General features: G+C 45.9%; 1 protein-coding gene across 5 annotated transcripts; it reads left to right on the top strand.

The window, feature by feature from the left end:
* Positions 1 to 1,043: 1,043 nt before the first annotated feature.
* Positions 1,044 to 26,971, top strand: ZC3H11A (zinc finger CCCH-type containing 11A). 5 transcript variants are annotated; one of them, XM_053998160.1, is made up of 18 exons: positions 1,044 to 1,122; positions 4,618 to 4,669; positions 6,808 to 6,991; positions 10,443 to 10,562; positions 11,879 to 12,002; positions 14,671 to 14,868; positions 15,078 to 15,194; positions 16,316 to 16,396; positions 16,652 to 16,762; positions 17,117 to 17,179; positions 17,351 to 17,452; positions 18,034 to 18,099; positions 18,879 to 19,370; positions 21,120 to 21,193; positions 22,016 to 22,481; positions 24,242 to 24,393; positions 24,816 to 24,880; positions 25,847 to 26,971. In XM_053998160.1, exons 3-18 carry the CDS (start codon positions 6,938 to 6,940, stop codon positions 26,118 to 26,120), a joined length of 2,559 nt encoding a protein of 852 aa, XP_053854135.1. In that variant the 5' UTR covers positions 1,044 to 1,122; positions 4,618 to 4,669; positions 6,808 to 6,937; the 3' UTR covers positions 26,121 to 26,971. The 5 variants fall into 5 exon arrangements, with proteins under 5 accessions (XP_053854135.1, XP_053854132.1, XP_053854134.1 ...); XM_053998157.1 differs by having other exon boundaries at positions 1,054 to 1,122; positions 3,397 to 4,669; XM_053998159.1 differs by lacking the exon at positions 1,044 to 1,122 and adding an exon at positions 1,319 to 3,472.
* Positions 26,972 to 27,525: the final 554 nt, after the last annotated feature.

Raw genomic sequence — 27,525 nt, 5'->3', positions numbered from 1 at the left:
CCTTCCCGTGCGGCGCGTGAAGCCACTTCCGGCCGCCATCTTGGCAGGGGGCGCCATCTTTGAGCCGGGCACCGGGACACGGCGGCGGCCGCGGCAGCGTGTAGAAAAACGATCTTGTTCCCTTCACAGGGCGAAGATTTGTCCCCTTTTTGAGGATTTTTGAAGGATTTTTGAATGCCGGGGAAGTAAAAATAAACAGCAAAATTCATCCTCGATCCGCCTCAGGCGCCTGCCCGCCCTCCTCATTCCTGTCGGGCGGGTGAAGTCACTTCCGGCCGCCATCTTGGCAGAGGGCACCATCCTTGAGCCGGGCACCGGGACACGGCGGCGGCCGCAGCAGGGTGTAGAAAAACGATCTTGTTCCCTTCAAAGGGCGAAGATTTGTCCCCTTTTTGAAGGATTTTTGAATGGCGGGGAAGCAAAAATAAACAGCAAAATTCATCCTCGATCCGCCTCAGGCGCCTGCCCGCCCTCCTCATTCCTGTCGGGCGGGTGAAGCCACTTCCGGCCGCTATCTTGGCAGGGGGCGCCATCTTTGAGCCGGGCACCGGGACACGGCAGCGGCCGCAGCAGGGTGTAGAAAAACGATCTCGTTCCCTTCACAGGGCGAAGATTTGCCCCCTTTTGGAGGCTTTTTGAAGGATTTTTGAATGGCGGGGAAGCAAAAATAAACAGCAAAATTCATCCTCGATCCGCCTCAGGCGCCTGCCCGCCCTCCTCATTCCTGTCGGGCGGGTGAAGCCACTTCCGGCCGCTATCTTGGCAGAGGGCGCCATCTTTGAGCCGGGCACCGGGACGCGGTGGCCTCGGCGGATCGCGGCAGGGTGGAGAAACACAATCCTGTTCGCTTCATAAAGAAAAGCCTTGTCCTGTTTTTGAGGGATTTTTGAAGCGCGGGGAAGCCAAAATCCATCAAAATCCAGCCCCGCTCCCACTCAGCCGCCCGCTCGCCCTCTCCCTTCCCGTCGGGCGGGTGAAGCCACTTCCGGCCGCCATCTTGGCAGCGGTCGCGCTGAGGCTGCGCGCGCGCCGGGCGCCATCTTTGAGCCGGGCACCGGGGACACGGCAGCGGCGGCCCCGGCGGATCGCGGCGACAGCGACACGGCGGCCCCCGGGGGCTCGGTAAAACTCCCTGACCGACCGTAAATAGAGCGCTTCGGAGCCCCTCGGCGGCTGGTGGGAGATGGGAGGGGACGGGGTGGGGGGGGGGTGGTGCTGGCCCAGCCCCGGCTCCTCCGCAAGGCCGCGCGTCGCCCGCGCTGTCCCCACAGCGGGAGGGGGACGCTGAGGGGCGAGGTGGGGTTCGCTGGGATTAGTGGGGTTCGCTGGGATTAATGGGCTTCGCTGGGATTAGTGGGGTTCGCTGGGATTAGTGAGGTTCGGTGGGAATAAAGCCGCGGTGAGGTGGGTTTTGGACCCGCGGGGCTTTGGGGAGGGCGAGCTGCGTGCCCGGGGCAGGCCCGAGGCCTTTCCTTAGCGCTCGTCCCCTCTCCAAACTGGCGATCCCAGCAGAGATATTTGATAAATCTCCTCATTTTCAGGTCAAATCTCCTCATTTTCAGGTCAAACCTCCTTCCTCCCTGTTGTAGCAACGCGTCTGAGGGGCATTTCTAACGTAGTCCCTCCTCATTCCCTAAAGGAGCTTCAGGAGCTGAGTAACTCTGGATGCAGCCGGGCTGAATCCCTCCCGGAGGTTGTTAAAAACAACGCCATTCGCTGAATTTTTGGGGTTTTTCTTGCTCTTTTTTTTTTTTTTTAAAGGTTGGAGCTGAGAGATTTCTGCTTTCTGACGTCGATTTTTGTTATGGAAACGCCAAAAAGAGATTTTTGTTGTTGTTGCAGAGCCTCCAGTGTATTCCCGGAATTGCACTCAGGGTCGAACTTCCTAAATAAAACCCGGTTTTATTTGGCTATAAAAAAAATAGAAATAAATAAAAGGGAGTTTGCAGAGGAAATAAAGGATTTTGGGGTTGGATTTGGGCACAGCTGAAGCAGAGCAGGAATTTTCCAGGTGAAACTTCCTGCTGGTGTCACTTGCCAGCTCCAGTGACTTTTTTCCAAGGTGAAATCCAGGGAAAATCCAATTTTTTTTGGGGGGGAAAAATCCAATCTTTTTGGGATTTAAGAAAAGATTCCTGTGAGGGGGAAGAATTGCCACAGGAAATCTCTGCCAGGCTTTAGGGTTGAGCTCAGAAATACAGGAAAAAAAAAAAAAAAGAAAAGAAATTTTCTTTAATTTCTGTTTTATTCAAGAGTGGATGTAGCAGCTTCCCTTGGTTTGGAGTTGATTCCTGAGGAGGAAAAGCTGGAGGAGAGAGAGAAAAAAAAAGGCTAAAAAAAGGGGTCAAAAAGTGGAATTCCTGCTGCTTTTCCTCCTTGTGTCACCTGACAAACAGGAGGTGAATCATCAGGAATTTAAGGCAGGATTGAAGCAGCAGGAGAGGATTTTCCAGGGAAATTCAGGGGTTTTAAATCCAAGAATTCCTCACAGGGAGGTGCAGAAAAACTTCTTTATTTTCCCTTTAAAAAATCCAAAGGTTGTGTTGGGTTTTTGGTCTGGGTTTTGCTGCCTCTCAGCTGCTGCATTTTTGATTTTTAGAATTTTTTTTAACAAATAATTGGTTTAAAAAAATATTTTCCTACAAAAGTTTTAATGGAATTCTGGACAAGAAATTCTTTAAAATCCTCATTAATTCATTCAAGACCTGCTGAGTGCACCAGAGTTACTCATTTTTATTCAGATTTTTTTTTTTTTATTGCCACCTTGACACTGCTTTAAAAGTTTTTTAATGAACTTTTTTTTATCATTAAATCACCTTGATAAAGAGTAGAAATATGAAGGGTTTTGGAGGGGGAGGTTTGGTTGATTTTTTTTTCTGTTGCTGTCGTTGATTTTTAAGGTTTTATTCCAATTCTTGATGGGAAATTCAAACTCTGAACTGAAACATTGGGAAAATGTGGGAAGGCAAAAAAAGCTGATTGAATTCCTGAAGCAATGAAATCTCAGGGGATTTTCTTTCCCTGCCCCTCAGGCTGGTGGATGTAGGAAATGTTGCATTTTTTAGGTTGTGGAAAATCCCTGAGGAAAGGAAATCCCACCTTCCATTCCTGCTTTTATCCCCCCCCATTCCCAGGATTTCAGTGTTGCCTTCAGCAAAACCAGAAGAATTCAGGCTCGAAATCTCATTTTAACTCCTGACAGCACTGGGGAAAACACCTGGGAAAACTTCAGCTTCCACAAGAAGAAAATATCCAGGAATTTTTAGGAATAAATTCCCTGGAAAATCTGATTTTTGAAGGTGCAAAAGTGGAGATGGAAGAACAAGAGGGAACCCTGCACAAAAAAAACAACCAATAATTAATATGAGAACCCAATTTTTCCTCTCTTTATTTTAGATTTGGGAAAATTCCTTGGCCAAAACAAACCAAAAAAAAAAAAAAATATATCCTGGGAAAATTCACTAGTGTTTGTGTGAGTAAAAGGTTCAAACTGTTTCTTCTTAAGCTGTAAAGAACAATTTCACTGAGTTCTGTCCTCCCCAAAGAGGGAGAAATCCTTTGCACAGAAATGTCTGAGGGGTAAAATTGACTTTTAGTTGGATTTTAGCTGGTTTGGTTACGAGGTTGTGTGAAAAAGAAGCCTAAAAAATCAGATTTTTAGAAGAAAAATGGGATTCACGTGAAAAAAAAACCTCAATTTTTGGTGGCACCAAAACCCCCATGAGCTGCAGGATTGCATCCAAGGGGAGCTAATGATGGGTGGGTGGATTAGGGAGCAGCACAAATGGCAAAATTGGGATATTTGATGGAAAACCCAACTTAATTCCTGCCCAAAATCCCCAACCAATTCCTGCTTTTCCTTGGGTGAGGGGTGGGGATGTGTCCCCAAATCCCCTCTCACCTCATCCAAAACCCCTCAAATAATCTCATTTCTCCCCCAGTGAGACATTGATGTGGGAAATAGGCCCAAAATTCTGATTTTTTGGGGTTTTTTTTTTTGCTGTTTTTTCTCCTTGTTGTGCTGTCCCTCCCTGTGGGGTGTGTATAAACACATTTCTGGGTTTATACACACAAATTTGGGGTTGGTTTTTTTTGATTTTTTTTATTTACTGTACAGGTGATAAAGACGGGGGAAGGTTTTTGTGTTTTCTTAATAGGTGAAGAAATCTCAGAAGATCCTGAAATTGCAACTTACTGAATTAAATAATTAAAAAAAAAATTAAAAAAAAAAATTAGAAATTTCCCCAGCTGTGGAAGATGGAGCCTCATTTTTGCAGCCACTTTGAATCCTGAGTTCATCTTAAAAAAAAAAAGGCGCTGGGGATTTTTTTTTTTATATTTTTTGTTGTTTTTTTTTTTTATTTTTTTTTTATTGGAAGAGCTAAAATATCCCTGGCTGTCTCCAGTGTGCCAGATTTGCAATGGACTCAATTCCTCCATTAGTTGTCAGATTGTTCTGAGAGCACCTCAGAGTTTGGAGTTGTTGGCTGAGAGGTTCCCTTGGAATTGTCAGGAGGAAAAAAAAAAAACCAAAACAAAACAAAAAAAAAAAAAGGCAAAATTCAAAAATTCTTTCTGCCCCTTTGTTATTCATTCACGGACTCCTTCGGCCTACAGGAGAGGGAACTGCATGGCTGGGAAGATCAAAGGCTGGGCTCAGCGTGGCCAGGTGGGTGAGCCCAGAGTGCCCTGGACTGGGGAATGCACTGGGATTGGGGAAAATGGGGGAAAATCACCCTGGGATTGGGGGAAATGGGGGGAAAAATGACCTGGGATTGGGGAAAATCACCCTGGGATTGGGGGAAATCACCCTGGGATTGGGGGAAATCACCCTGGGATTGGGGAAAAATGGGGGAAAAATGACCTGGGATTGGGGGGAAAATTGGGGAAAATCACCCTGGGATTGGGGGGAAATCACCCTGGGATTGGGGGGAAATGCACTGGGATTGGGGGGAAAATGGGGGGAAAATGACCTGGAATTGGGGGGAAAATTGGGGGAAATCACCCTGGGATTGGGGGAAAGCACCCTGGGATTGGGGGAAAAATGGGGGGAAAATGACCTGGGATTGGGGGGAAAATTGGGGAAAATCACCCTGGGATTGGGGGAAAATGCCCCTGGGATTGGGGGGAAAATGGGGGAAAAATGACCTGGGATTGGGGGGAAATGCCCCTGGGATTGGGGGGAAAATTGGGGAAAATCACCCTGGGATTGGGGGGAAATCACCCTGGGATTGGGGAAAATGGGGGAAAATCACCCTGGGATTGGGGGAAATGACCTGGGATTGGGGGAAAAATGCCCCTGGGATTGGGGGGAAAATGCCCTGGATTGGGGGGAAAATTGGGGGAAAATCACCCTGGGATTGGGGGAAAATCACCCTGGGATTGGGGGAAAATCACCCTGGGATTGGGGGGAAAGCACCCTGGGATTGGGGGAAAATCACCCTGGGATTGGGGGGAAAGCACCCTGGGATTGGGGGGAAAATGCCCCTGGGATTGGGGGAAAATTGGGGGAAAATGACCTGGGATTAGGGGGAAAATGCCCCTGGGATTGGGGGGGAAATGCCCCTGGGATTGGGGGAAAATTGGGGGAAATCACCCTGGGATTGGGGGGAAAGCACCCTGGGATTGGGGGGAAAATGCCCCTGGGATTGGGGGAAAATTGGGGGAAAATGACCTGGGATTGGGGGGAAAATTGGGGGAAAATCACCCTGGGATTGGGGGGAAATGCCCCTGGGTTTGGGGGAAAATTGGGGGAAAAATGACCTGGGATTGGGGGGAAATCACCCTGGGATTGGGGGGAAATGCACTGGGATTGGGGAAAATCACCCTGGGATTAGGGAAAATGGGGGAAAATCACCCTGGGATTGGGGGAAAATTGGGGGGAAATGACCTGGGATTGGGGGAAAAATGCCCCTGGGATTGGGGGGAAAATCACCCTGGGATTGGGGGAAATTGGGGGAAAAATGCCCCTGGGATTGGGGGGAAAATCACCCTGGGATTGGGGGAAAATTGGGGGGAAAATGCCCTGGGATTGGGGAAAAATTGGAGGGAAATGCCCTGAATTTGGGGAAAATTGGGCGAAAATGCCCTGGGATTAGGGGGAAAATGCCCTGGGTTTGGGGAAAAACTGGGGGGAAAATGCCCTGGGTTTGGGGGGGAAAAGCCCTGGATTGGGGGGAAAATTGGGGGAAAAATGCCCTGGGATTTGGGGAAAAATGACCTGGGATTGGGGGGAAAATGCCCTGGATTTGGGGAAAAAATGGGGGAAATTCCTCCTGTGATTGTGGGGGAAAATGCCCTGGATTTTTGGGAAAAATTGGGGGAAAAATGACCTGGGATTGGGGGGAAAATACCCTGGATTTGGGAAGAAAATCCCCCTGGGATTGGGGGGAACAATCCCCTGGGATTTGTATTATTAATGTAATATGAAATAATACATGATAATAATACTAAAATATTTATTTAATTTATTATTAAAATGTTGTATCCTTGATAACTGAAAATTGCACCCAGTTTTTGAAGAAGTGCCTCTCTTTTGAGGTCACCCCTTAATTTTTTGGGTCACCCCCTGAAATTTCTCTACCTCAAGACCCAGAACTGTTATCAAGGTCACAAATTACAATTTATGCTGACAAACTCCCTCAAGTTTTGACCAAATCTGACTAAAAATTCCCTTTAAAAAAAAAAGAAATTTTCAACAAATTCAGCCTCATTTTTATCCCTAGCTCATTTCAACTCACTACCTCCTTCCAAAATGAAACCAATGAATAGGAAACAACTCTTAAAACCTCAATTTTTGCTCTGCAGGGTCATTTTTAAAAAGAAGCTGTCAGAGCTAAGCCAGGAGAAGCCTTTGAGAAGCCAATTCCTGCCCAGGCTGGAGGAGGGAGAGCCCTGGGAGGAGCAAACCCTGAGTAGGGAGTGAGGATCCTGCAGCATGTCCAGCCAGGGCGATGACTGCTACTTCTACTTCTACTCCACCTGCAACAAGGTGAGGCAGCCCTGCTCCCTCCCTGCTGGGGCTGCCAGGGGAGGAGCAAGTTCCTCCTCCTTCCTCCATTATCGATTATTGATTGATTATTGATTATTGATCGCTCCCAGTTCGGAAATCTGCTTTAAGCTGTGGGATTTCCCTTTCCAGGCTTTTTTTTTTTAAACTTTCTGATTGTCCCAGCCCATTTTTTAAGCTCTGCTTTTCCTTTTCAACCATTTTTTAATCTTTGTGATTTTCCCATCCCATTTTTAACCTTTGTGCTTGTCCCATCCCATTTTTAACATGTGATTTTCCCATCCGTTTTTTTAACCTTTCTGATTGTCCCATCCCATTTTTAACCTTTCTGATTGTCCCAGCCCATTTTTTAAGCTCTGCTTTTCCTTTCCAACCCATTTTTTAAACTTTTGTGCTTTTCCCAACCCGTTTTTAACCTGTATTTTTCCCATCCCATTTTTTAACCTTTGTGATTGTCCCATCCCATTGTTTAACATGTGATTTTCCCATCCGTTTTTTTAACCTTTCTGGTTGTCCCAGCCCATTTTTTTAAGCTCTGCTTTTCCTTTCCAACCCATTTTTTAATCTTTGTGCTTTTCCCATCCCATTTTTTTAACCTGTACTTTTCCCATCCCATTTTTAACCTTTTTGCTTTTCCCATCCCATTTTATTTAACCTATGTGATTCTCTTTCCCAAACCCATTTCTCCTTTGAAGCTGAATGCTTTTTTCCCCCTTTTTTTTTTTTTTTCTGATTTCCTGTGGATTTCAGAAAGATTTCCTGTGCATTCCAGGGATATTCCTGGTTTTTTTGTTGTTTTTTTTTTTTTGCTGATTTCCTGTGGATTTCAGCGATATTCCTGTGTTTGTTTTTTTTTTTTGCTGATTTCCTGTGGATTTCAGGGAGTTTTCCTGTGGTTTTTTTTGCTGAATTCCTGTGCATTCCTGGGATATTCCTGTTTTTTTTTTTTTTTTTTGCTGATTCCCGTGCCTTGCAGGGGGATTCCCGTGCATCCCAGTGACATTCCTGGTTTTTTGCTGATTCCTGTGCCTTCCAGGAGGATTCCTGGTTTCATTTTTTGTTGATTTTCTGTGCATCCCAATGACATTCCTGGTTTTTTGCTGACTCCCGTGCCTTGCAGGGGGATTCCTGTGGGTTATTTTTGCTGATTCCTGTGCATCCCAATGACATTCCTGGGTTTTTTTGCTGACTCCTGTGCATCCCAATGACATTCCTGTTTTTTTGCTGACTCCTGTGCATTCCAGGGGGATTCCTGAGATTTTCTGTGCATCCCAATGACATTCCTGGTTTTTTGCTGACTCCTGTGCCTTGCAGGGGGATTCCTGGGGTTTTTTTTGCTGATTTCCTGTGGATTTCAGGGAGTTTTCCTGTGATTTTCTGTGCATCCCAGTGACATTCCTGGTTTTTTTGCTGACTCTTGTGCCTTGCAGGAGGATTCCTGTTTTCATTTTTTGCTGATTCCTGTGCATTCCAGGGATATTCCTGTTTTTTTTGCTGATTCCTGTGCCTTCCAGGAGGATTCCTGGTTTCATTTTTTGTTGATTTCCTGTGCATCCCAATGACATTCCTGGTTTTTTGCTGACTCCTGTGCCTTGCAGGGGGATTCCTGTGCATTCCAGGGGGATTCCTGTGGGTTATTTTTGTTGATTTTCTGTGTATCCCAGTGACATTCCTGTTTTTTTGCTGATTCCTGTGCCTTGCAGGGGGATTCCTGTGATTCTCTGTGCATCCCAGTGACATTCCTGTTTTTTTGCTGACTCCTGTGCATTCCAGGGGGATTCCTGTGGGTTATTTTTGCTGATTCCTGTGCATCCCAATGACATTCTTGTTTTTTTGCTGATTCCTGTGCCTTGCAGGGGGATTCCTGTGGGTTATTTTTGTTGATTTTCTGTGCATCCCAGTGACATTCCTGGGTTTTTTTGCTGATTCCTGTGCATCCCAGTGACATTCCCGGTTTTTTGCTGCCTCCCGTGCATTCCAGGGGGATTCCTGTGCCTTGCAGGGGGATTCCTGTGGGTTATTTTTGTTGATTTTCTGTGCATCCCAATGACATTCCTGGTTTTTTTTTTTCTGATTCCTGTTCATCCCAGTGACATTCCTGTTCTTTTGCTGATTCCTGTGCATTCCAGGGGGATTCCTGTGGGTTATTTTTGTTGATTTTCTGTGCATCCCAATGACATTCCTGTTTTTTTGCTGATTCCCTGCATTCCAGGGGGATTCCTGTGATTCTCTGTGCATCCCAGTGACATTCCTGTTTTTTGCTGCCTCCTGTGCATTCCAGGAGGATTCCTGGTTTCATTTTTTGTTGATTTCCTGTGCATCCCAATGACATTCCCGTTTTTTTGCTGCCTCCCTGCATTCCAGGGGGATTCCTGTGGGTTATTTTTGTTGATTTTCTGTGCATCCCAATGACATTCCTGTTTTTTTTGCTGATTCCTGTGCCTTGCAGGGGGATTCCTGTGGGGTTTTTTTTTTGCTGATTCCTGTGCATCCCAATGACATTCCTGGTTTTTTGCTGACTCCTGTGCATTCCAGGGGGATTCCTGGGATTTCCTGTGCATCCCAATGACATTCCTGTTTTGTTTTGCTGATTCCTGTGCATTCTAGGGGGATTCCTGTGGGTTATTTTTGCTGATTCCTGTGCATCCCAATGACATTCCTGGTTTTTTGCTGATTCCTGTGCATTCCAGGGGGATTCCTGGGTTTTTTTTTTCTGATTTCCTGTGGATTTCAGGGAGTTTTCCTGTGATTTTCTGTGCATCCCAGTGACATTCCTGGTTTTTTGCTGATTCCTGTGCATTCCAGGGGGATTCCTGTGGGTTATTTTTGCTGATTCCTGTGCATCCCAATGACATTCCTGTTTTTTTGCTGATTCCCTGCATTCCAGGGGGATTCCTGTGATTCTCTGTGCATCCCAATGACATTCCTGTTTTTTTGCTGCCTCCCTGCATTCCAGGGAGTTTTCCTGTGATTCTCTGTGCATCCCAATGACATTCCTGTTTTTTTGCTGACTCCTGTGCATCCCAATGACATTCCTGTTTTTTGCTGACTCCTGTGCCTTGCAGTGACATTCCTGGTTTTTTGCTGACTTCTGTGCCTTGCAGGGGGATTCCTGTGGGTTATTTTTGTTGATTTTCTGTGCATCCCAGTGACATTCCTGGTTTTTTGCTGATTCCCGTGCCTTGCAGGGGGATTCCTGGTTTCACTTTCTGCTGACTCCCGTGCCTTGCAGGGGGATTCCTGTGCATCCCAGCGACATTCCTGTTTTTTTGCTGCCTCCCTGCATTCCAGGGGGATTCCTGTGGGTTATTTTTGTTGATTTTCTGTGCATCCCAGTGACATTCCTGTTTTTTTGCTGCCTCCCTGCATTCCAGGGGGATTCCTGTGCATCCCAATGACATTCCCGTTTTTTTGCTGCCTCCCTGCGTTCCAGGGGGATTCCTGTTCCTTCCGGCACTGCGAGGCCGCGCTGGGCAGCGAGACCGTGTGCACGCTGTGGCAGGAGGGGAGGTGCTTCAGGAACATCTGCAGGTTCAGGCACATGGAAATCGATGTGAGTGCTCCCCAAAAACCCTCTCCTCACCCCCAAAAATCCCTGGCAGAACCTCCCAGGGCTGTAGGGGGATAAATGTCCTTTCCCAGCAGAGATTTTGGTTACCAGGACAGACATAGAAGAGGAAAAAATTTGATTTTTGAGGTGTTTCTCAGCAGGAAATGTGTGTGATAAATGATATTATTGCCTACATTTTTGCCAGAGCGCCCACATGGATCCCACTCTTTACATGTGGTGGGAAAAAAAATACTGAGGGCTGGGATTTTCCCCAGATTTTTTATCCTAAGCTGGAATTTCTTCCCAAATTTTTCATCCTAAGATGGAATTTCTTCCCAAATTTTTTATCCTAAGCTGGAATTTCTTCCCAAATTTTTCATCCTAAGCTGGAATTTCTTCCCAAATTTTTCATCCTAAGCTGGAATTTCTTCCCAAATTTTTTATCCTAAGCTGGAATTTTCCCCAGTTTTTTTATCCTAATCTGGAATTTTCCCCAATTTTTTCATCCTAAGCTGGAATTTTCCCCGAATTTTTTATCCTAATCTGCAATTTTCCCCGATTTTTTTATCCTAAGCTGGAATTTTCCCCAATTTTTTTATCCTAAGCTGGAATTTTCCCCAGATTTTTTATCCTAAGCTGGAATTTTCCCCAATTTTTTTATCCTAAGCTGGAATTTTCCCCATTTTTTTTTATCCTAAGCTGGAATTTTCCCCAAATTTTTCATCCTAAGCTGGAATTTCTTCCCCAAATGTTTTATCCTAAGCTCTTGGAATTCCTGAGAGCTGGAATTTTCCTCAATTTTTTTATCCTAAGCTTGAATTCTCCCCAGATTTTTTTATCCTGAGCTCTTTGAATTCCTAAAAGCCAGAAAATCTCCCTAATTTTTTTATCCTAAGCTGGAATTTCTCCTTAAATTTTTTATCCCGAGCTCTTGGAATTCCTGAGAGCTGGAATTTCTCCTCAGATTTTTTATCCTGAGCTCTTGGGAGTTGTACAGAGTAGGGAAAAAAGTAAAAAAAAAAAAAGATGGGAAGCAACTAAAGCTCTGAAAGATAAATTCAAGCAGATTTCACCAGCAATTGAAATCTGCAAATTGAATTTTTTTCTCTGTGAATAATCCCATTATTTTGGATTTTGTATTAATTTAACTCTGTGCCACTGGCCTGCCTTTTCCAGCTGAACAACAGGAAAAAAAAAATCCAGCTAAATCCCATTTTCCCAGTCTCTAAACCCTTTCCCTGGTAACAAAATGAGTCCGTTTCTCTAAGGGGGAACTCACTGAGCTTGGATTTATGTTTTTTTTTCTCTTTTTTCCCCAGAAAAAGAGGAGTGAGATTGCCTGTTACTGGGAGAACCAGCCTGGGGGCTGCCAGAAGCACAACTGCGCTTTCCACCACGCCAAGGGGCGCTACGTGGACGGGCTCTTCCTGCCCCCCAGCAAAAGTGAGTTTTGCATCTCATTTTTCCTCAAAATATTCAAAAATCCATGCTGAATATTCCTTAAAATTACCTGGATGGGCTCTTCCTGCCCCCCAGCAAAAGTGAGTTTTGCATCTCATTTTTTCCTCAAAATATCCAGAAATTCATGCTGAATATTCTTTAAAATTAGATGGACAGGCTCTTCTTCCCCCCAGCAAAAGTGAGTTTTGCATCTCATTTTTTCCTCAAAATTCCCAAAAATCCATGCTGAATATTCCTTAAAATTACCTGGATGGGCTCTTCCTTCCCCCCAGCAAAAGTGAGTTTTCCATCTCATTTTATCCTCAAAATTCCCAAAAATCCATGCTGAATATTCCTTAAAATTACCTGGATGTGGGTCTGAGCAAAAGTGAGATTTCCATCTCATTTTATCCTCAAAATATCCCAAGAGTTCATGCTGAATATTCTTTAAAATTAGATGGACAGGCTCTTCTTCCCCCCAGCAAAAGTGAGTTTTCCATCTCATTTTTCCTCAAAATTCCCAAAAATCCATGCTGAATATTCCTTAAAATTACCTGGATGTGGGTCTGAGCAAAAGTGAATTTTCCATCGCATTTTTCCTCAAAATATCCAGAAATCCATGCTGAATATTCCTTAAAATTACCTGGATGGGCTCCTCCTTCCCCTCAGCAAAAGTGAGTTTTCCATCTCATTTTATCCTCAAAATATCCAAGAGTTCATGCTGAATATTCTTTAAAATTAGATGGACAGGCTCTTCTTCCCCCCAGCAAAAGTGAGTTTTCCATTTAATTTTTCCTCAAAATTTCCAAAAATCCATGCTGAATATTCCTTAAAATTACCTGGATGGGCTCCTCCTTCCCCTCAGCAAAAGTGAATTTTCCACCTCTTTTTTTTTCAATAAAATATCCAAAAATCCATGCTGAATATTCCTTAAAATTACCTGGATGGGCTCTTCCTGCCCCCCAGCAAAAGTGAATTTTCCATTTAATTTTTCCTTAAAATATCCAGAAATTCATGCTGAATATTCCTTAAAATTACCTGGATGGGCTCTTCCTATCCCTCAGCAAAAGTGAGTTTTCCATCTCATTTTCCCTCAAAATTCCCAAAAATCCATGCTGAATATTCCATTAAATTATGTGGAGGCTCCAGAAATTGCTTTATGGCTGAAGGGGAGTTTGCAGAAAGGGAAAAGAGCAAAATTCTAATTTTAATTTTTTTTCCTTGCTCTGTGCTTGGTGATTTTTGCTTTTCAAGGTTCCTTTCCCCTTTAATCCCTTTATAGGTGGGGAGGACAGAACTGAATCCAGGAGTGTTTTATTCTTAAATTTTCAACTTCAGGGTAAAAATTTGGGATATTTTTCCTTTCCAGCCACTCTTCCTGAAAGGCAGATTTGCAGAAAGGGGAAAAGGAGCAGAATTCTAATTTGAAAATGTTTTGCTTTTCAAGGTTCTTTTTCCTTTCCCCTTCAATCCCTTTATAGACTGGGAATACAGAACTGAATCCAGGAGTGTTTTATTGTTAAATTTTCAACTTCAGGGTAAAAATTTGGGATATTTTTCCTTTCCAGCCACTCTTCCTGAAAGGCAGATTTGCAGTCAGGAGAAAGGAACAAAATTCTAAATTTAAGTTATTTTGCTTTTCAGGGTTCCTTTCCTTTTCTCTTCAGTCCCTTTATGGACTGGGAATACAGAACTGAATCCAGGAGTGTTTTATTGTTAAATTTTCAACTTCAGGGTAAAAATTTGGGATATTTTCCTTTCCAGCCACTCTTCCTGGAAGGCAGATTTGCAATCAGGGGAAAAGGAGCAGAATTCTAATTTTAAAATGTTTTGCTTTTCAAGGTTCCTTTTCCTTTCCCCTTCAATCCCTTTATAGGTGGGGAGGACAGAACTGAATCCAGGAGTGTTTTATTCTTAAATTTTCAACTTCAGGGTAAAAATTTGGGATATTTTCCTTTCCAGCCACTCTTCCTGAAAGGCAGATTTGCAGAAAGGGGAAAGGAACAAAATTCTAATTTTACTTTTTTTTTCCTTGCTCTGTGATTTTTGCTTTTTGGGTTTTTTTTGGGTTTTTTTTGGCTAGGTGATTTTTTTTTTTTTTCTTGGTGATTTTTATTTTCTTGGTGATTTTTTTTTTTCTTGGTGATTTTTGCTTTTCAGGGTTCCTTTCCTTTTCTCTTCGCTCCCTTTATGGACTGGGAATACAGAACTGAATTCAGGAGTGTTTTATTCTTAAATTTTCAACTTTTATTTTCCTTTCCGGCCACTCTTCCTGAAAGGCAGATTTGCAGAAAGGGGAAAGGAACAAAATTCTAATTTGAAAATGTTTTGCTTGGTGATTTTTGCTTTTCAAGGTTCCTTTCCTTTTCTCTTCAGTCCCTTTATGGATTGGGAATACAGAACTGAATCCAGGAGTGTTTTATTCTTAAATTTTCAACTTCAGGGTAAAAATTTGGGATATTTTTCCTTTCCAGCCACTCTTCCTGGAAGGCAGATTTGCAGAAAGGGGAAAGGAGCAAAATTCAAAATTTAAATTATTTTGCTTTTCAAGGTTCCTTTCCTTTTCTCTTCAGTCCCTTTATGGACTGGGAATACAGAACTGAATCCAGGAGTGTTTTATTGTTAAATTTTCAACTTCAGGCTAAAAATCTGGGATATTTTTCCTTTCCAGCCACTCTCCCAAGCCCCCCTGAGGCTGCAGAGGACGAGGTGAAGATGGTGCAGCTGCAGCAGAACAAACTCTCTGTTCAGTCCAACCCCTCCCCACAGCTCAGGGGGGTGATGAAAGTGGAGAACTCTGAGAATGTGCCCAGCCCCACCCATCCCCCCGTGGTCATCAACGCTGCAGATGATGATGAAGATGATGATGGTGAGAAATCTTGAGTTTATTTTAAGTTTTTATGCTTTAAATCCAAATAGAAATGACAACATTTGGGATTTACGCACTGGTTTAAGCTGCAGAAATGAGTGATAAATATTTTTAGGGGTTGTAATATTAAACCACCTAAAAATGAAACATTTTTTGCTAAATCCCTACTCCACAAATCATCTCATTTTGGGTTTGATTTTCCCTTCCAGACCAACTTTCTGAAGAAGGAGAAGAAACCAAACCCCCAGTCCAGCCCCCAGCCACAGAGACCCACAATGGGCTGAGGGTGATTTCCACCAGGAAATCCAACCCCAGTGCAAAGCCAGGTATTCCAGGGGCTGCAGGAGGAGGGCTGGGCAGAGAATTCCACAGCTGAAACCAAAATATCCCTAAAATCAAACGGAGCCCAGGGATGCAGGGTGGAGTCCTGGAGCTCATTCCCACCTAACCACGTTCCCCAAGCAGGGAAAAGCCTCCTGCCTTGGTTCTGGGGGACAAAATGGGGTTTAAAGTGGGGTTTAGTTGGGGTTTAGAGTGGGGTTGAGATGGAGTTTAGGGTGGGGTTTAGGGTGGGGTTTAGATGGAGTTTAGGGTGGGGTTTAAAGTGGAGTTTAGGGTGGGGTTTAGAGTGGGGTTGAGATGGAGTTTAGAGTGGGGTTGAGATGGAGTTTAGAGTGGGGTTTAAAGTGGAGTTTAGGGTGGGGTTTAGATGGAGCTTAGGGTGGGGTTTAAAGTGGAATTTAGAGTGGGGTTGAGATGGGGTTTAGAGTGGGGTTTGGATGGAGTTTAGAGTAGGGTTGAGATGGAGCTTAGAGTGGGGTTTAAAGTGGAGTTTAGAGTGGGGTTTAGATGGAGTTTAGAGTGGGGTTTAAAGTGGAGTTTAGGGTGGGGTTTGAATGGAGTTTAGGGTGGGGTTTAGCTGGAGTTTAGAGTGGGGTTGGGAGAGAGTTTAGAGTGGGGTTTAGGGAGTTTTAAGTGGAGTTGGGAGTGTGGAGTTGAGAGAGGGTTTAAGAGTGGAATTGAGAGAGGTTAAAGTGGAGTTGGGAGAGAGTTTAAAGTGGGGTTCAGGGAGGTTTGTGTGGAGTTGGGAGAGGTTTAGGGTGGAGTTTAAATTGAGTTTAGGGTGGAGTTTAAATGGAGTTTAGGTGGAGTTGGGAGAGGGTTAAGTGGAGTTGGGAGAGCGTTTAAAGTGGAATTTAAATGTCTGAAAATGTCCCTTCAGGCATTGTGGAAATCCAGATCCAAGGAATTCAGGAATCTTTAATCCCTCTCCGTGACTTTGTGCTCAAAAGTGTGGATTTTTCTTTGGAGGGTGAAAAAAGCTGCCAGTTTTCCAAAATCCCACCTGTTCTGGGGTTTTTTACCTCCTGGGGAGTGTTGGTGGGGTTTATTCCCAATATTTTGGGAAGGACTTACCTCAATTTCCTGACCTATTCTGTGCTTCCAGATGACAACTTAAATTTTGGAATAAAAACCTTGGAAGAGATCAAACTGAAGAAACTCAAGGAAAAAGCCAAAAAACAAGGTGGTGAGTTAATATCCCTAAAATCCCTCCTTATCCTTTTGCCTTCTGTTCATCCTTGGCTTTAATCCTGATTTTCCTTGGATAATTTACAAGGAAATTTGAAAGGAATTAATTTTTTTTTGCAATTGGGAGATCCTACAGATACAAACTAATGTGTTTTTATAGAGGGGCTACTCTGGCATGTGGCAGCTGTTTTTCCTGCTTGGAATTCAAGGAAAAATGCGAAATATCCAGATTTTTCCCTGTTTTTCCATGCAGAAGGTCCTTCAGGAGCGGCTGTGGATCCTCTCCAAGCCCGGAGCATTCCCGTGCCAGAGAAGGAAAACGTCCGGACCGTGCTGAGAACTGTGACCCTCTCCTCCAAGGAAGGTAATCCCAAATCCCCAAAATTCCCATTCCACTAAATTCCCATTCCCTAAATCAAAGCAGTGATAATTAGCATAATTATCCTAATAATCCTGAGATAGATTATAAAGGTAATTATCCTAATAACCCTGAGATGCCTTTCCTGATTGGAATTTCAAAGGCTGTGGTTGTGTTGGAAAAGTTGGGAATTTTTGTAGGTTGGGATTAAAGTTCTGGAAGTTTTCTCATTAAAACCAATTCTCCTCCCAGTCCTTCTTTAGCTCCTGTGCTTTGGCAGCCAGAAAATGTTCTTTTTTTTTTGGGATAAGGGGATTGGGAATGCTTTTGGTGCACTGAAAAGGTGATTCCTCATTTTAGGGGAAGACCCTGTGATCCAGCTGAATCTTCCTGACAGACTGGGAAAAAGGAAAACCCTCACAGGTGAGAGCTTTTTGTGAAATATTTACATCAAAACCAACAAATTCTGTTAGCAACTAAAAACCAAAAACATTCCAAACTCCTCTGGGAGGATTCAGCTCCGTGGGGGATTGTTCTAAACCCTCCTGCAGAGGAATATTCTGAAAGAATTTCTCACTTTGTCTCTTTTGGAAGGTGGGAAAACTTTCCTTCCCCTGAGGAGGAACGTTGCTGACAGGCTGGGGAGGAAGGCAGAGCTGCAGGAAAACACTGAAAAGGCCCCAAAAAGAGGCACAGGTACCAAAACCACCTGGATTTCCCACCTGGAACTTGTGCCCAGCTGTTCTGCTGGGATTTTCTGGTTGGGATTTTCTGGTTGGGATTTTCTGGTTGGGATTTCTGTCCAGCTTTTCTCTTGGGATTTTCTCTTGGGATTTTCTGTCCAGCCTTTCTGTTTGGGATTTTCTGTCCATCTTTTCCCTTTGGATTTTCTGTCCATCTTTTCCCTTTGGATTTTCTGTCCAGCTTTTCCCTTTGGGATTTTCTGTCCATCTTTTCCCTTTGGATTTTCTGTCCATCTTTTCCCTTTGGATTTTCTGTCCAGCTTTTCTGGTTGGGATTTTCTGTCCAGCTTTTCCCTTTGGGATTTTCTGTCCAGCTTTTCCCTTTGGGATTTTCTGTCCAGCTTTTCCCTTTGGGCTTTTCTGTCCAGCTTTTCCCTTTGGGATTTTCTGTTCCTCCTTTCTTCTCCTGCTTTTTTTGCATGTTGAGGGTTCAAGGTCACTCTGAGTCCCACTGAGGTGCTCTCCTGTCTCATTTCCCACCCAAAATTGGGATTTTTGCCACATTTTAAAACTTTTTCTCTTTTTTTTTTTAAGTCCAAGTCCTGAAGTCCCTGAAGGAGAGGCTGGGGCTGCCCTCTGAGCAGAGCAGCACCGAGACAGGTAAAAATTAGATTTGAAATATTCCTTTTTTTTTTTTTTTTTTTCCTTTTTGCTTCCCAAGAACTGTCATGCAGCCTTAAATTGTTAATTTTAAAGGATAACTGGCTCTGATTTTCCAAATCCAAGTGGTTTAAAGGAGTGGGGGAGAAGTTTATTGTTCAGGGAATTGGGATTGTTCAGCCTGAAGAGGAGGAATTTTGGGGTGATCTCGTTGTGGCCTGAAGGGAACCTGCAGGAAAGGTGGAGAGGGAATATTCCCAAGGAATGGAGGGAGAGGATGAGGGGAGTGACTGCAAATTGATGGGGTTAGATAGGATTTTTGGGAAGGAATCCTTCCCTGGGAGGGAATTCCCAGAGGAGCTGGGGCTGCTCCTTTCCTGGGAGTGCCCAAGGCCAGGTTGGAGAGTGGATCAAGTGAATAAAATTGATAAAATGGGTAAAATGAACCCTGGGATAGTGGGATTGGATGATCCCTTCCAACCCAACCCATTCCAGGGTTCTCTGGGCTGCTTTGGATGGGATTTTGGGAATAAATCCTTCTCTGGGAGGGACTGGGATGGAATTCCCAGAGGAGCTGGGGCTGCTCCATCCCTGGGAATGTCCCAGGCCAGGTTGGAGCAGCCTGGGACAGCTGAAAGTATCCCTGGATGATCCTTAAAGTCCTTGCAACCCAAGAAATCCCTCAATCCCAAATTCCCTCAGTGCTGGGAGGAATTCTGGAGACATTTCCCCCTCCTTGATCCCTCTTTCATTTCGGGGTTGGATTTTTCTGCCCTCAGACAAAGCTGCCAAGCCCATCGAGGAGATCCGGGTGAAAACCCTGGAGGAAATCCGCCTGGAAAGAGCCAACCAGAGGAGAGGGGAACCCCCAGCCAAAATCCCAGGAGAAGGAAGGAAAACTGAAGATCCCAATTTAGGAGCAAGACCCTCCCCTGCTGTCCGCACCAAATCCCTGACGGGAGCCCTGGTAGAAAAAAACCACAAAAGGTTGGGAGAGGAGAAGGAAAAACCCGAGGAATTCAGCAGCAGGGCCAAAAGTGAGGCTGATGCCAGGAAACAGAACATTCCTGCTCCAGCTGTGGCAGGCAGGGTGCAGCTGGCAGAGCCTGGAAGAGCCAAAGGAGCCGGAGAAGTTCGGATCAAAACCTTGGAGGAGATCAAGAGGGAGAAGGCGCTGAGGATGCAGCAGAGCGGGGAGAACCTTCCTGCTGCTGCCCCGGCCGAGGCTGCCCTGAGGGGCAGGAAACTGCTCAGGGTCACCAAGCTCGTGGGTGAGCTGGGATCCCCTGGGAGCTGGGATCCCCCCGGGAGCTGGGATCCCCCCGGGAGCTGGGATCCCCCTGGGAGCTGGGATCCCCTGGGAGCTGGGCTTCTCCTGGGAGCTGGGATCGCCTGGGAGCTGGGATCGCCCGGGAGCTGGGATCCCCCAGGAGCTGGGATCCCCCTGGGAGCTGGGATCCCCTGGGAGCTGGGATCCCCTTGGGAGCTGGGATCCCCCTGGGAGCTGGGATCCCCTTGGGAGCTGGGATCCCCCTGGGAGCTGGGATCCCTTTGGGAGCTGGGCTTCTCCTGGGAGCTGGGATCGCCTGGGAGCTGGGATCCCCTTGGGAGCTGGGATCGCCTGGGAGCTGGGATCCCCTGGGAGCTGGGCTTCTCCTGGGAGCTGGGATCCCCCTGGGAGCTGGGATCCCCTTGGGAGCTGGGATCGCCTGGGAGCTGGGCTTCTCCTGGGAGCTGGGATCCCCCCGGGAGCTGGGATCCTCCTGGGAATTGAGGTTCTCCTGGGAGTTCTGCTCCTCCTCGGGAGTTCTGCTTCTCCCTGGGAATTGGGCTTCCTTTGGGAATTGGGCTCCTCCCTGGGAATTGGGCTCTTTGGGAATTCTGCTCCTCCTTGGGAATTGGGCTTCTCCTGGGGATTGAGCTCCTTGGGAGTTCTGCTCCTCCTTGAGAATTGTGCTTTCCACTTGGGAATTGGGCTCCTCCCTGGGGATTTGGCTTCTTCTGGGAGTTCTCCTCCTTGGAGGTTCTGCTTCCCCCTTGGGAATTGTGCTTCTCCATGGGAATTGTTGATTCTCCCTGGGAATTGTGCTCCTTGGGAGGTTCTGCTTCTTGGGAATTGTGTTTCCTCCCTGGGAATTGGGCTTCTCCTGGGAATTGTGTTTCCCTTTGGGAATTGTGCTCCTCCCTGGGAATTGATCTCCTTGGGAATTCTACTCCTTGGAATTGTGCTTCTCCCTGGGAATTGGGCTTCCCCCTTGGGAGTTCTGCTTCCCTTTGGGATCAAATCCTGTTTGCTCAGGAACTGCTTGGATTTGTCCTTCTGGGTGCACTTGAAAAGTTTCAGGCTCCAGATTAAAAGGATTTTGTCATTTTCCATAAACTCCATGATCATTTCCCATATTTCCCACTGGCAAATCATTCCTTGAGGAGCTTTGTGCTGTAATTTCCCTTTTTTTTTCAACCTGGATTTGTGTGGTGGAATCTTCCCAGTGCTGGAATCCATCCCATTCCCCTTTGGAATATTGTTTGGGAAGGATTAATCCATTTCTGACTATTATAGTGATTATTATAATTGTTATTATCATTATTATTATTATAATTATTATCATTACTATCATTATTATTATATTAATTTTAATAATATTATTAGCAGTGGTGCAACATTATCATTAATATTTTATTAGTAGTAATAATAATTTATATTATCTATATAAATATTTTATAGACATTATTATTAATATTAGTCTATAATATAATTAAATAGAGTTAGTTAATAACTAATATTATGTAAATATTATATTAGTATTGTGGTTAAATATTAATTATTAATTGTTATTACTACTAATGGACATAATAATAATAATAATAATAATAATAATAATAATAATAATCCACAGTGGGACTGAAGGAGAGAGAAAATCCTGCAGGAATTGTTTCCTGTTAATCAAAATAGGGAAATAAATAACCCCCTCAAGAAACCCAAAACAAACCAATTTTTTGATGTTTTTCTTGGTTTAAAGCACCTGGAAGAGAAGAAAAAATGATCGTGGAGCTGAACAAACCTTCCCCCAAAAATGGCTCTGCACCTGCTGAGGTGAGTCTGGGCAAATTCCTGAGAAAAACTTCACATTTCTGCTTGGCTCCTCCCCTTTCTGCTTGGCTCCTCCCCTTTCTGCTTGGCCCCTCCCCTTTCTGATTGGCTCCTCCCCTTTCTGATTGGCTCCTCCCCTTTCTGAGCATTTTGGGCATGAAATTACAAATTTTCCCAACAGTTTCATCACTTTTTGTTTCCTGCTCTCTGTTTGTTTTTTTTTTTTCCCCACCTTTCCTCATTTGGGAATTGTGCAGAAATCCTAAATGCCGTCAGTGAAATTCCCAGGAAACAAATCCTCCCTTGAATGAATTAATTCATTATTTTGAAGGAATTATTTAGTTACTTTATTTGGATTTTTGAATTGTTTTAATCCATACATCTTTTTAATCCATACATCTTTTTAATCCATACATTTTTTTACCCATAGATTTTTTTTTATCCATAGATTTTTATCCATACATTTTTTTATCCATACATTTTTTTATCCATACATTTTTTACCCATATTTTTTACCCATAGATTTATCCATAAATTTTTATCCATACATTTTTTACCCATAGATTTTTTTTACTCATAGATTTTTTTTTACCCATAGATTTTTTTTATCCATAGGTTTTTTATCCATAGATGTTTATCCATACATCTTTTTTTATTCATAGATTTTTTTTATCTCTAGGTTTTTATCCATGGATCTCTATCCACAGATCTTTTTATCCATACATTCTTTATCCATGGGGTTTTTGTCTCTAGATTTTTATCCCGAGGTTTTATCCCTAGATCTTCACCCCAATAACCCTCTTGGTGTGTTTTTCCCCCTCTCAGAATTCAGGGAATTCTGGAGTTCAGGTGAAGAGCCTGGAGGAAATCATGTGGGAGAAACGGCAGCTGAAACAACGGCAGGAGGAGAAACTGCAGCAGGGATCTGGGACAATTCCAGCTGGGAGCCAGGAGAGGAACCAGGAGAAAAACCAGGAGAGAAACCAGAGAAACCAGGAGAAAAACCAGGAGAGGAACCAGAGAAACCAGGAGAAAAACCAGGAGAGGAGCCCGGAGAGGAACCAGGAGAGGAACCAGGAGAGGAACCAGGAGAGGAAGCAGGAGAGGAAGCAGGAGAGGAACCAGGAGAGGAAGCAGGAGAAGCCCCCGGGGTCAGGGAGCCCCGAGGCCGCTGTGGGGTCAGCCCAGCTGGGCAGGAGGAGAGGGGGCAGGTCCCAGGAGGATGGAGGGACAAACCCAGAGAAGGATCCAGGGAAAAAGGGAGCTCAGCTGCCCGAGAGGAGAGGCAGAGGTAGGGACTGGGCTTTGTGGGGATCTTCTGGGGTTGGGCTTTGTGGGGAATCTTCTGGGGTTGGGCTTTGTGGGGAATCTTCTGGGACTGGGCTTTGTGGGGATCTTCTGGGACTGGGCTTTGTGGGGATCTTCTGGGGTTGGGGTTTGTGGGGATCTTCTGGGACTGGAGTTTGTGAGGAATCTTCTGGGGTTGGGGTTTGTGGGGAATCTTCTGGGACTGGGCTTTGTGGGGATCTTCTGGGGTTGGGGTTTGTGGGGAATCTTCTGGGACTGGGGTTTGTGGGGATCTTCTGGGACTGGGCTTTGTGGGGATCTTCTGGGACTGGGCTTTGTGGGGAATCTTCTAGGACTGGGGTTTGTGGGGAATCTTCTGGGACTGGGGTTTGTGGGGAATCTTCTGGGGTTGGGGTTTGTGGGGATCTTCTGGGACTGGGCTTTGTGGGGATCTTCTGGGACGGGGGTTTGTGGGGAATCTTCTGGGACTGGGGTTTGTGGGGATCTTCTGGGACGGGGGTTTGTGGGGAATCTTCTGGGACTGGGGTTTGTGAGGATCTTCTGGGACTGGGCTTTGTGGGGAATCTTCTGGGACTGGGCTTTGTGGGGAATCTTCTGGGACTGGGATTTGTGGGGATCTTCTGGGACTGGGGTTTGTGGGGATCTGGGACTGGGGTTTGTGGGGAATCTTCTGGGACTGGGCTTTGTGGGGAATCTTCTGGGACTGGGCTTTGTGGGGAATCTTCTGGGACTGGGCTTTGTGGGGATCTTCTGGGACTGGGCTTTGTGGGGATCTTCTGGGGTTGGGCTTTGTGGGGAATCTTCTGGGACTGGGCTTTGTGGGGAATCTTCTAGGACTGGGGTTTGTGGGGAATCTTCTGGGACTGGGATTTGTGGGGATCTTCTGGGACTGGGCTTTGTGGGGAATCTTCTGGGACTGGGCTTTGTGGGGATCTTCTGGGACTGGGGTTTGTGGGGATCTTCTGGGGTTGGGCTTTGTGGGGATCTTCTGGGGTTGGGCTTTGTGGGGATCTTCTGGGACTGGGCTTTGTGGGGGATCTTCTGGGACTGGGCTTTGTGGGGAATCTTCTAGGACTGGGGTTTGTGGGGAATCTTCTGGGACTGGGGTTTGTGGGGATCTTCTGGGACTGGGCTTTGTGGGGATCTTCTGGGACGGGGGTTTGTGGGGAATCTTCTGGGACTGGGCTTTGTGGGGATCTTCTGGGACTGGGGTTTGTGGGGATCTTCTGGGACTGGGCTTTGTGGGGATCTTCTGGGGTTGGGGTTTGTGGGGATCTTCTGGGACTGGGGTTTGTGGGAATGTTCTGGGGATGGGCTTTGTGGGGCTGGTCCATGTGGGGTTGGGGTTTAGGGAGCTCAGTTGCTCAAGATTTGATAGATAAAGGGGATTTGGGGGTTTGATTGATAAAGGGGATTTGATTGAGGAATTTGATTGGTAAAGGGATTTGTCCTTTTGATAAAGGGGTTTGATAGAGGAATTTGATAAATAAAGGGATTTGATAAAGGGATTTGATTGGTAAAGGGATTTATCCTTTTTACTGGTAAAGGGATTTATTGATAAAGGGATTTGATTGATGAAAGGATTTGATAAAGGGGTTTGATTGATAGAGGTTTAATTGATAAAGGGGTTTGATAGATAAAGGGGTTGATAAGGGAAGGGATTTGATGGATAAAGGAAGGGATTTGATGGATAAAGGAAGGGATTTGATTGATAAATGTTCCCCTCCTTTCCCTCCATCCCAGCCAAAGCCAAGGTGTGCCTGAAGCCTCTGGATGGCAAAGCCACTCCCAAGCAGCCCCTGAAGAGGAAGGGCCCCGAGGGCCACCCCCCTGCTGTGGTGGCAGTGAAGCCACTCAGTGCCACCAGCGGGGACACCCAGGAGCCCTCAGCCAAGGTAAGGTTCCAAAAAACCCCACATTCCCCAAAAAAAACTGGAAAACTGAAATTTTCTCCAGTTCTCCCATCCCTTTTCACCCCAGAACTGTCAGGGGCAGCACATTCCTGCTTTGGAGGCATCTCCAGAATTCCCTGCTGGGATTTGGGAAGGATTTTTGTACTTCCCAAGGCAAAAATTCCTTTAAAAAGCCCAAATTCCTCATTTCAGGAATGCTTTGCTTCAGGTGAAGCAGAGAAAGAAGCATCTCCTAAAAATGGGGATTTTTCCTCCTTTCAGGAATGATTTCATTTCAGAAATTTCATTTCATGAATCCCTAAAATTTGGGATTTTTCCTCACTTCAGGTGAAGCAGAAAAAGAAGAATCTCCTAAAATTTGGGGTTTTTTAGAACCTAAAACTTGTCCTGCTCTTCATTCTCAGGTTCTTGTTCCCACTCCTGAGGACAGCCTGGGCTCCAAGCCTCGGAGGGAGAATTCCCAGAGCAGGTAACCCCAAATTCCCAATCCCAAATTCCCTTGTGGGGTGGGCACCAGGGGGAAATCCCAGCTTTGAGGGAAATCAGTTCCAAAACCCTCCAGAGGAACTGTTAATTGCAATTAATGTCTGTGCAGCAGAGCTGCTTTGGGGTTCCTACAAATGCTGCCCTTGGGCACTCCCCAAATCTGATCCAGGACCCCAAAACCGATCCAGGACTCCCCAGAATTGATCCTGGCCTTCCAAAAGTGATCCTGGACTTCCCAAAACTGATTTTGGACTCCCCAGACCGATCTAAGACTCCCCAAATTAATCCAGGACTCCCCAAAATTGATCCTGAACTGCCAAAATTGATCCTGGACTTTTCAAAACTTATCTAGGACTCCCAAAACCAATTCAGGACACCCCAAAAGTGATTTTTAGACCCCAAAACTGATCCTGGACTCCCCAAAACTGATTTTGGACTCCTCAGACTGATCCTGGACTCCAAAACCAATCCTGGATCCCCTAAAAATGATCCTGAACTCCCAAAACTGATCCAGGACCCTGAAACGTATCCTGACCTGCCAGAATTGATCTTGGACTTCCCAAACCCGATCTAGGACTCCCCAAACTCAATTCAGGACTCCCCAAACCCAATCCCAGTCCCCCCAAACCCAATCCAGGACTCACCAAACCCAATCCCAGCCCCCCCAAACCCAATCCAGGACTCCCTAAACCCAATCCCAGCCCCCCCAAATTGATCCCAGCCCCCCCAAACCCAATCCAGGACTCCCTAAACCCAATCCCAGCCCCCCCAAATTGATCCTAGCCCCCCCAAACCCAATCCAGGACTCCCCAAACCCAATCCCAGCCCCCCCAAACCCAATCCCACCCCTCCAGGCTGATCCCAGCCCCTCCCCCTGTAAATCCAACGCCTCAAACTCCACCTCAGGCCTCTCCCTCGCTGACTTCTCCCTTGTCCCTGCTCTCCGCAGCCCCCAGCTGCAGCCTGGCAGCCAGGGGGATTCCCTGGCACAGTCAGAGGTGTCGGGATCCTCCTCCTCCTCCTCCTCCTCCCTGGAGGCTCCGCTGAAGCTGCGGCGCCTGAGCTCGGCCGGCGCCGCCAAAGCCGCGCTCTCGGTGGAGGACGACTTCGAGAAGCTCATCTGGGAGATCTCTGGGGGAAAGCTGGAGGCAGAAATCGACCTGGATCCAGGCAAGGATGAGGATGATCTCCTGCTGGAACTCTCGGAGATGATTGACAGCTGAGAGGGGAGGTTTTTTATGAAAAAAAAAAAAAAAGCAAAATCCGGGGAAACGACGCGTCGCCAAAAAAAACAAACCCTAAAAAAGCAAAATTTCCTCCCGACACCCCGCAGAAACTCTGTAAATGTTGTTGGATCCGTGGAGGAGATGCTCTCCCAGCTGGAAGCACGGTTGGGTTGTTAGGAATAGGCAGAGTCTGCTCTCAGTTGTCCCAAAATTCCAGGCTGAGTTTGTCCCGGCGGCTCCTCCCACACAGGACAGGACAGAGCACTTGGAATTCCCTGGGGGGACACAGATCCCACTGCAGAGCTCCCTCCTGGACAGAGAACCCCAAAAATCCCTGGAGTTACTATGTCAACTCTGGAATCCACGGATGGACTCGGAATTGGGGGGAATTCAGGGAAAAGAGGGGGTGGAAAAAGGCGAGGCAGGATTTTGGACCAAACCCCGCCAGGGTGAGCCTGGCTCCAAACGATCTGGGGGGATTTTTCCTGGGATCCTGGGCTGGGGGGAAGGCAAAATTCCTCCTGGGATTTGGGAAAAGGAGCATTGCTTCAAGTGCCTCTGGGTTCTGAGGATTTCTCCCTGCAATGAAGCTCCCACATCCAGCTGGGATCCTTTTGGGAAGGGGGGAAAAAAAACCACCTGGAATGTTCCCCCCTTGGCTGCTTCCCTCTTTTCCAGCCTCCTTTGGAGATGGGATTGGGTGGAATCCCCGTGGGTTTGATCTTTTTTTTTTTCATTTTGTTTTTTGGGTTTTGTTTTTTCCTGTAAATATTTTATTCTTCCATTTTATATTTGTATGATTCTATTTAAGGGATTAAAGGTAGGCTGCTCACTGTGGTGTCCGTGCAGAGCTCTGTGCTTTATTGAAGGAATGGCATCAAAACAGCTTGATGGGAATGCTGAAATTAATTAGAAATTAATGAGGCATGGGAGTGGGGGATCAACCAGAGGGGCTGGAAAATCCTGAGGAGCTGGGAAGGGTTTGGAGAGTCCTGAGGGAGCTGGGAAGGGTCTGGAGAGTCCTGAGGGAGCTGGGAAGGGTTTGGAGAGTCCTGAGGGAGCTGGGAAGGGTCTGGAGAGTCCTGAGGAGCTGGGAAGGGGCTCAGCCTGGAGAAAAGGAGGCTCAGGGGGAATTTCTGGCTCTGCACAACTCCCTGCCAGGAGGGGACAGCCGGGGGGGATTTGGGATCTTATCCCAGGGAACAAGGACAGGAGCGGGACACGGGGCATTGGAGAGAGTTCAGGGATTTTTTTTTTTTGCTTTTTTTGTCAGCTTGTGGGACAAATGAACAGGAAAGCTCCGGCGCTGTAAGAGCACAAAAATCACTTTATTTTAAAGTTGGGCATTTTAAGGCACAGCTCTGCTGTAACTCTGAGCCAGGGCAACATTTTTTGTGAATTT

The sequence above is a fragment of the Vidua macroura genome, chromosome 24 (assembly GCF_024509145.1).
Source record: "Vidua macroura isolate BioBank_ID:100142 chromosome 24, ASM2450914v1, whole genome shotgun sequence".
NCBI lineage: Eukaryota > Metazoa > Chordata > Aves > Passeriformes > Viduidae > Vidua > Vidua macroura.
Note: the sequence above shows the minus strand (reverse complement) of the source record. Positions and strands in the feature narration are given on the sequence as shown.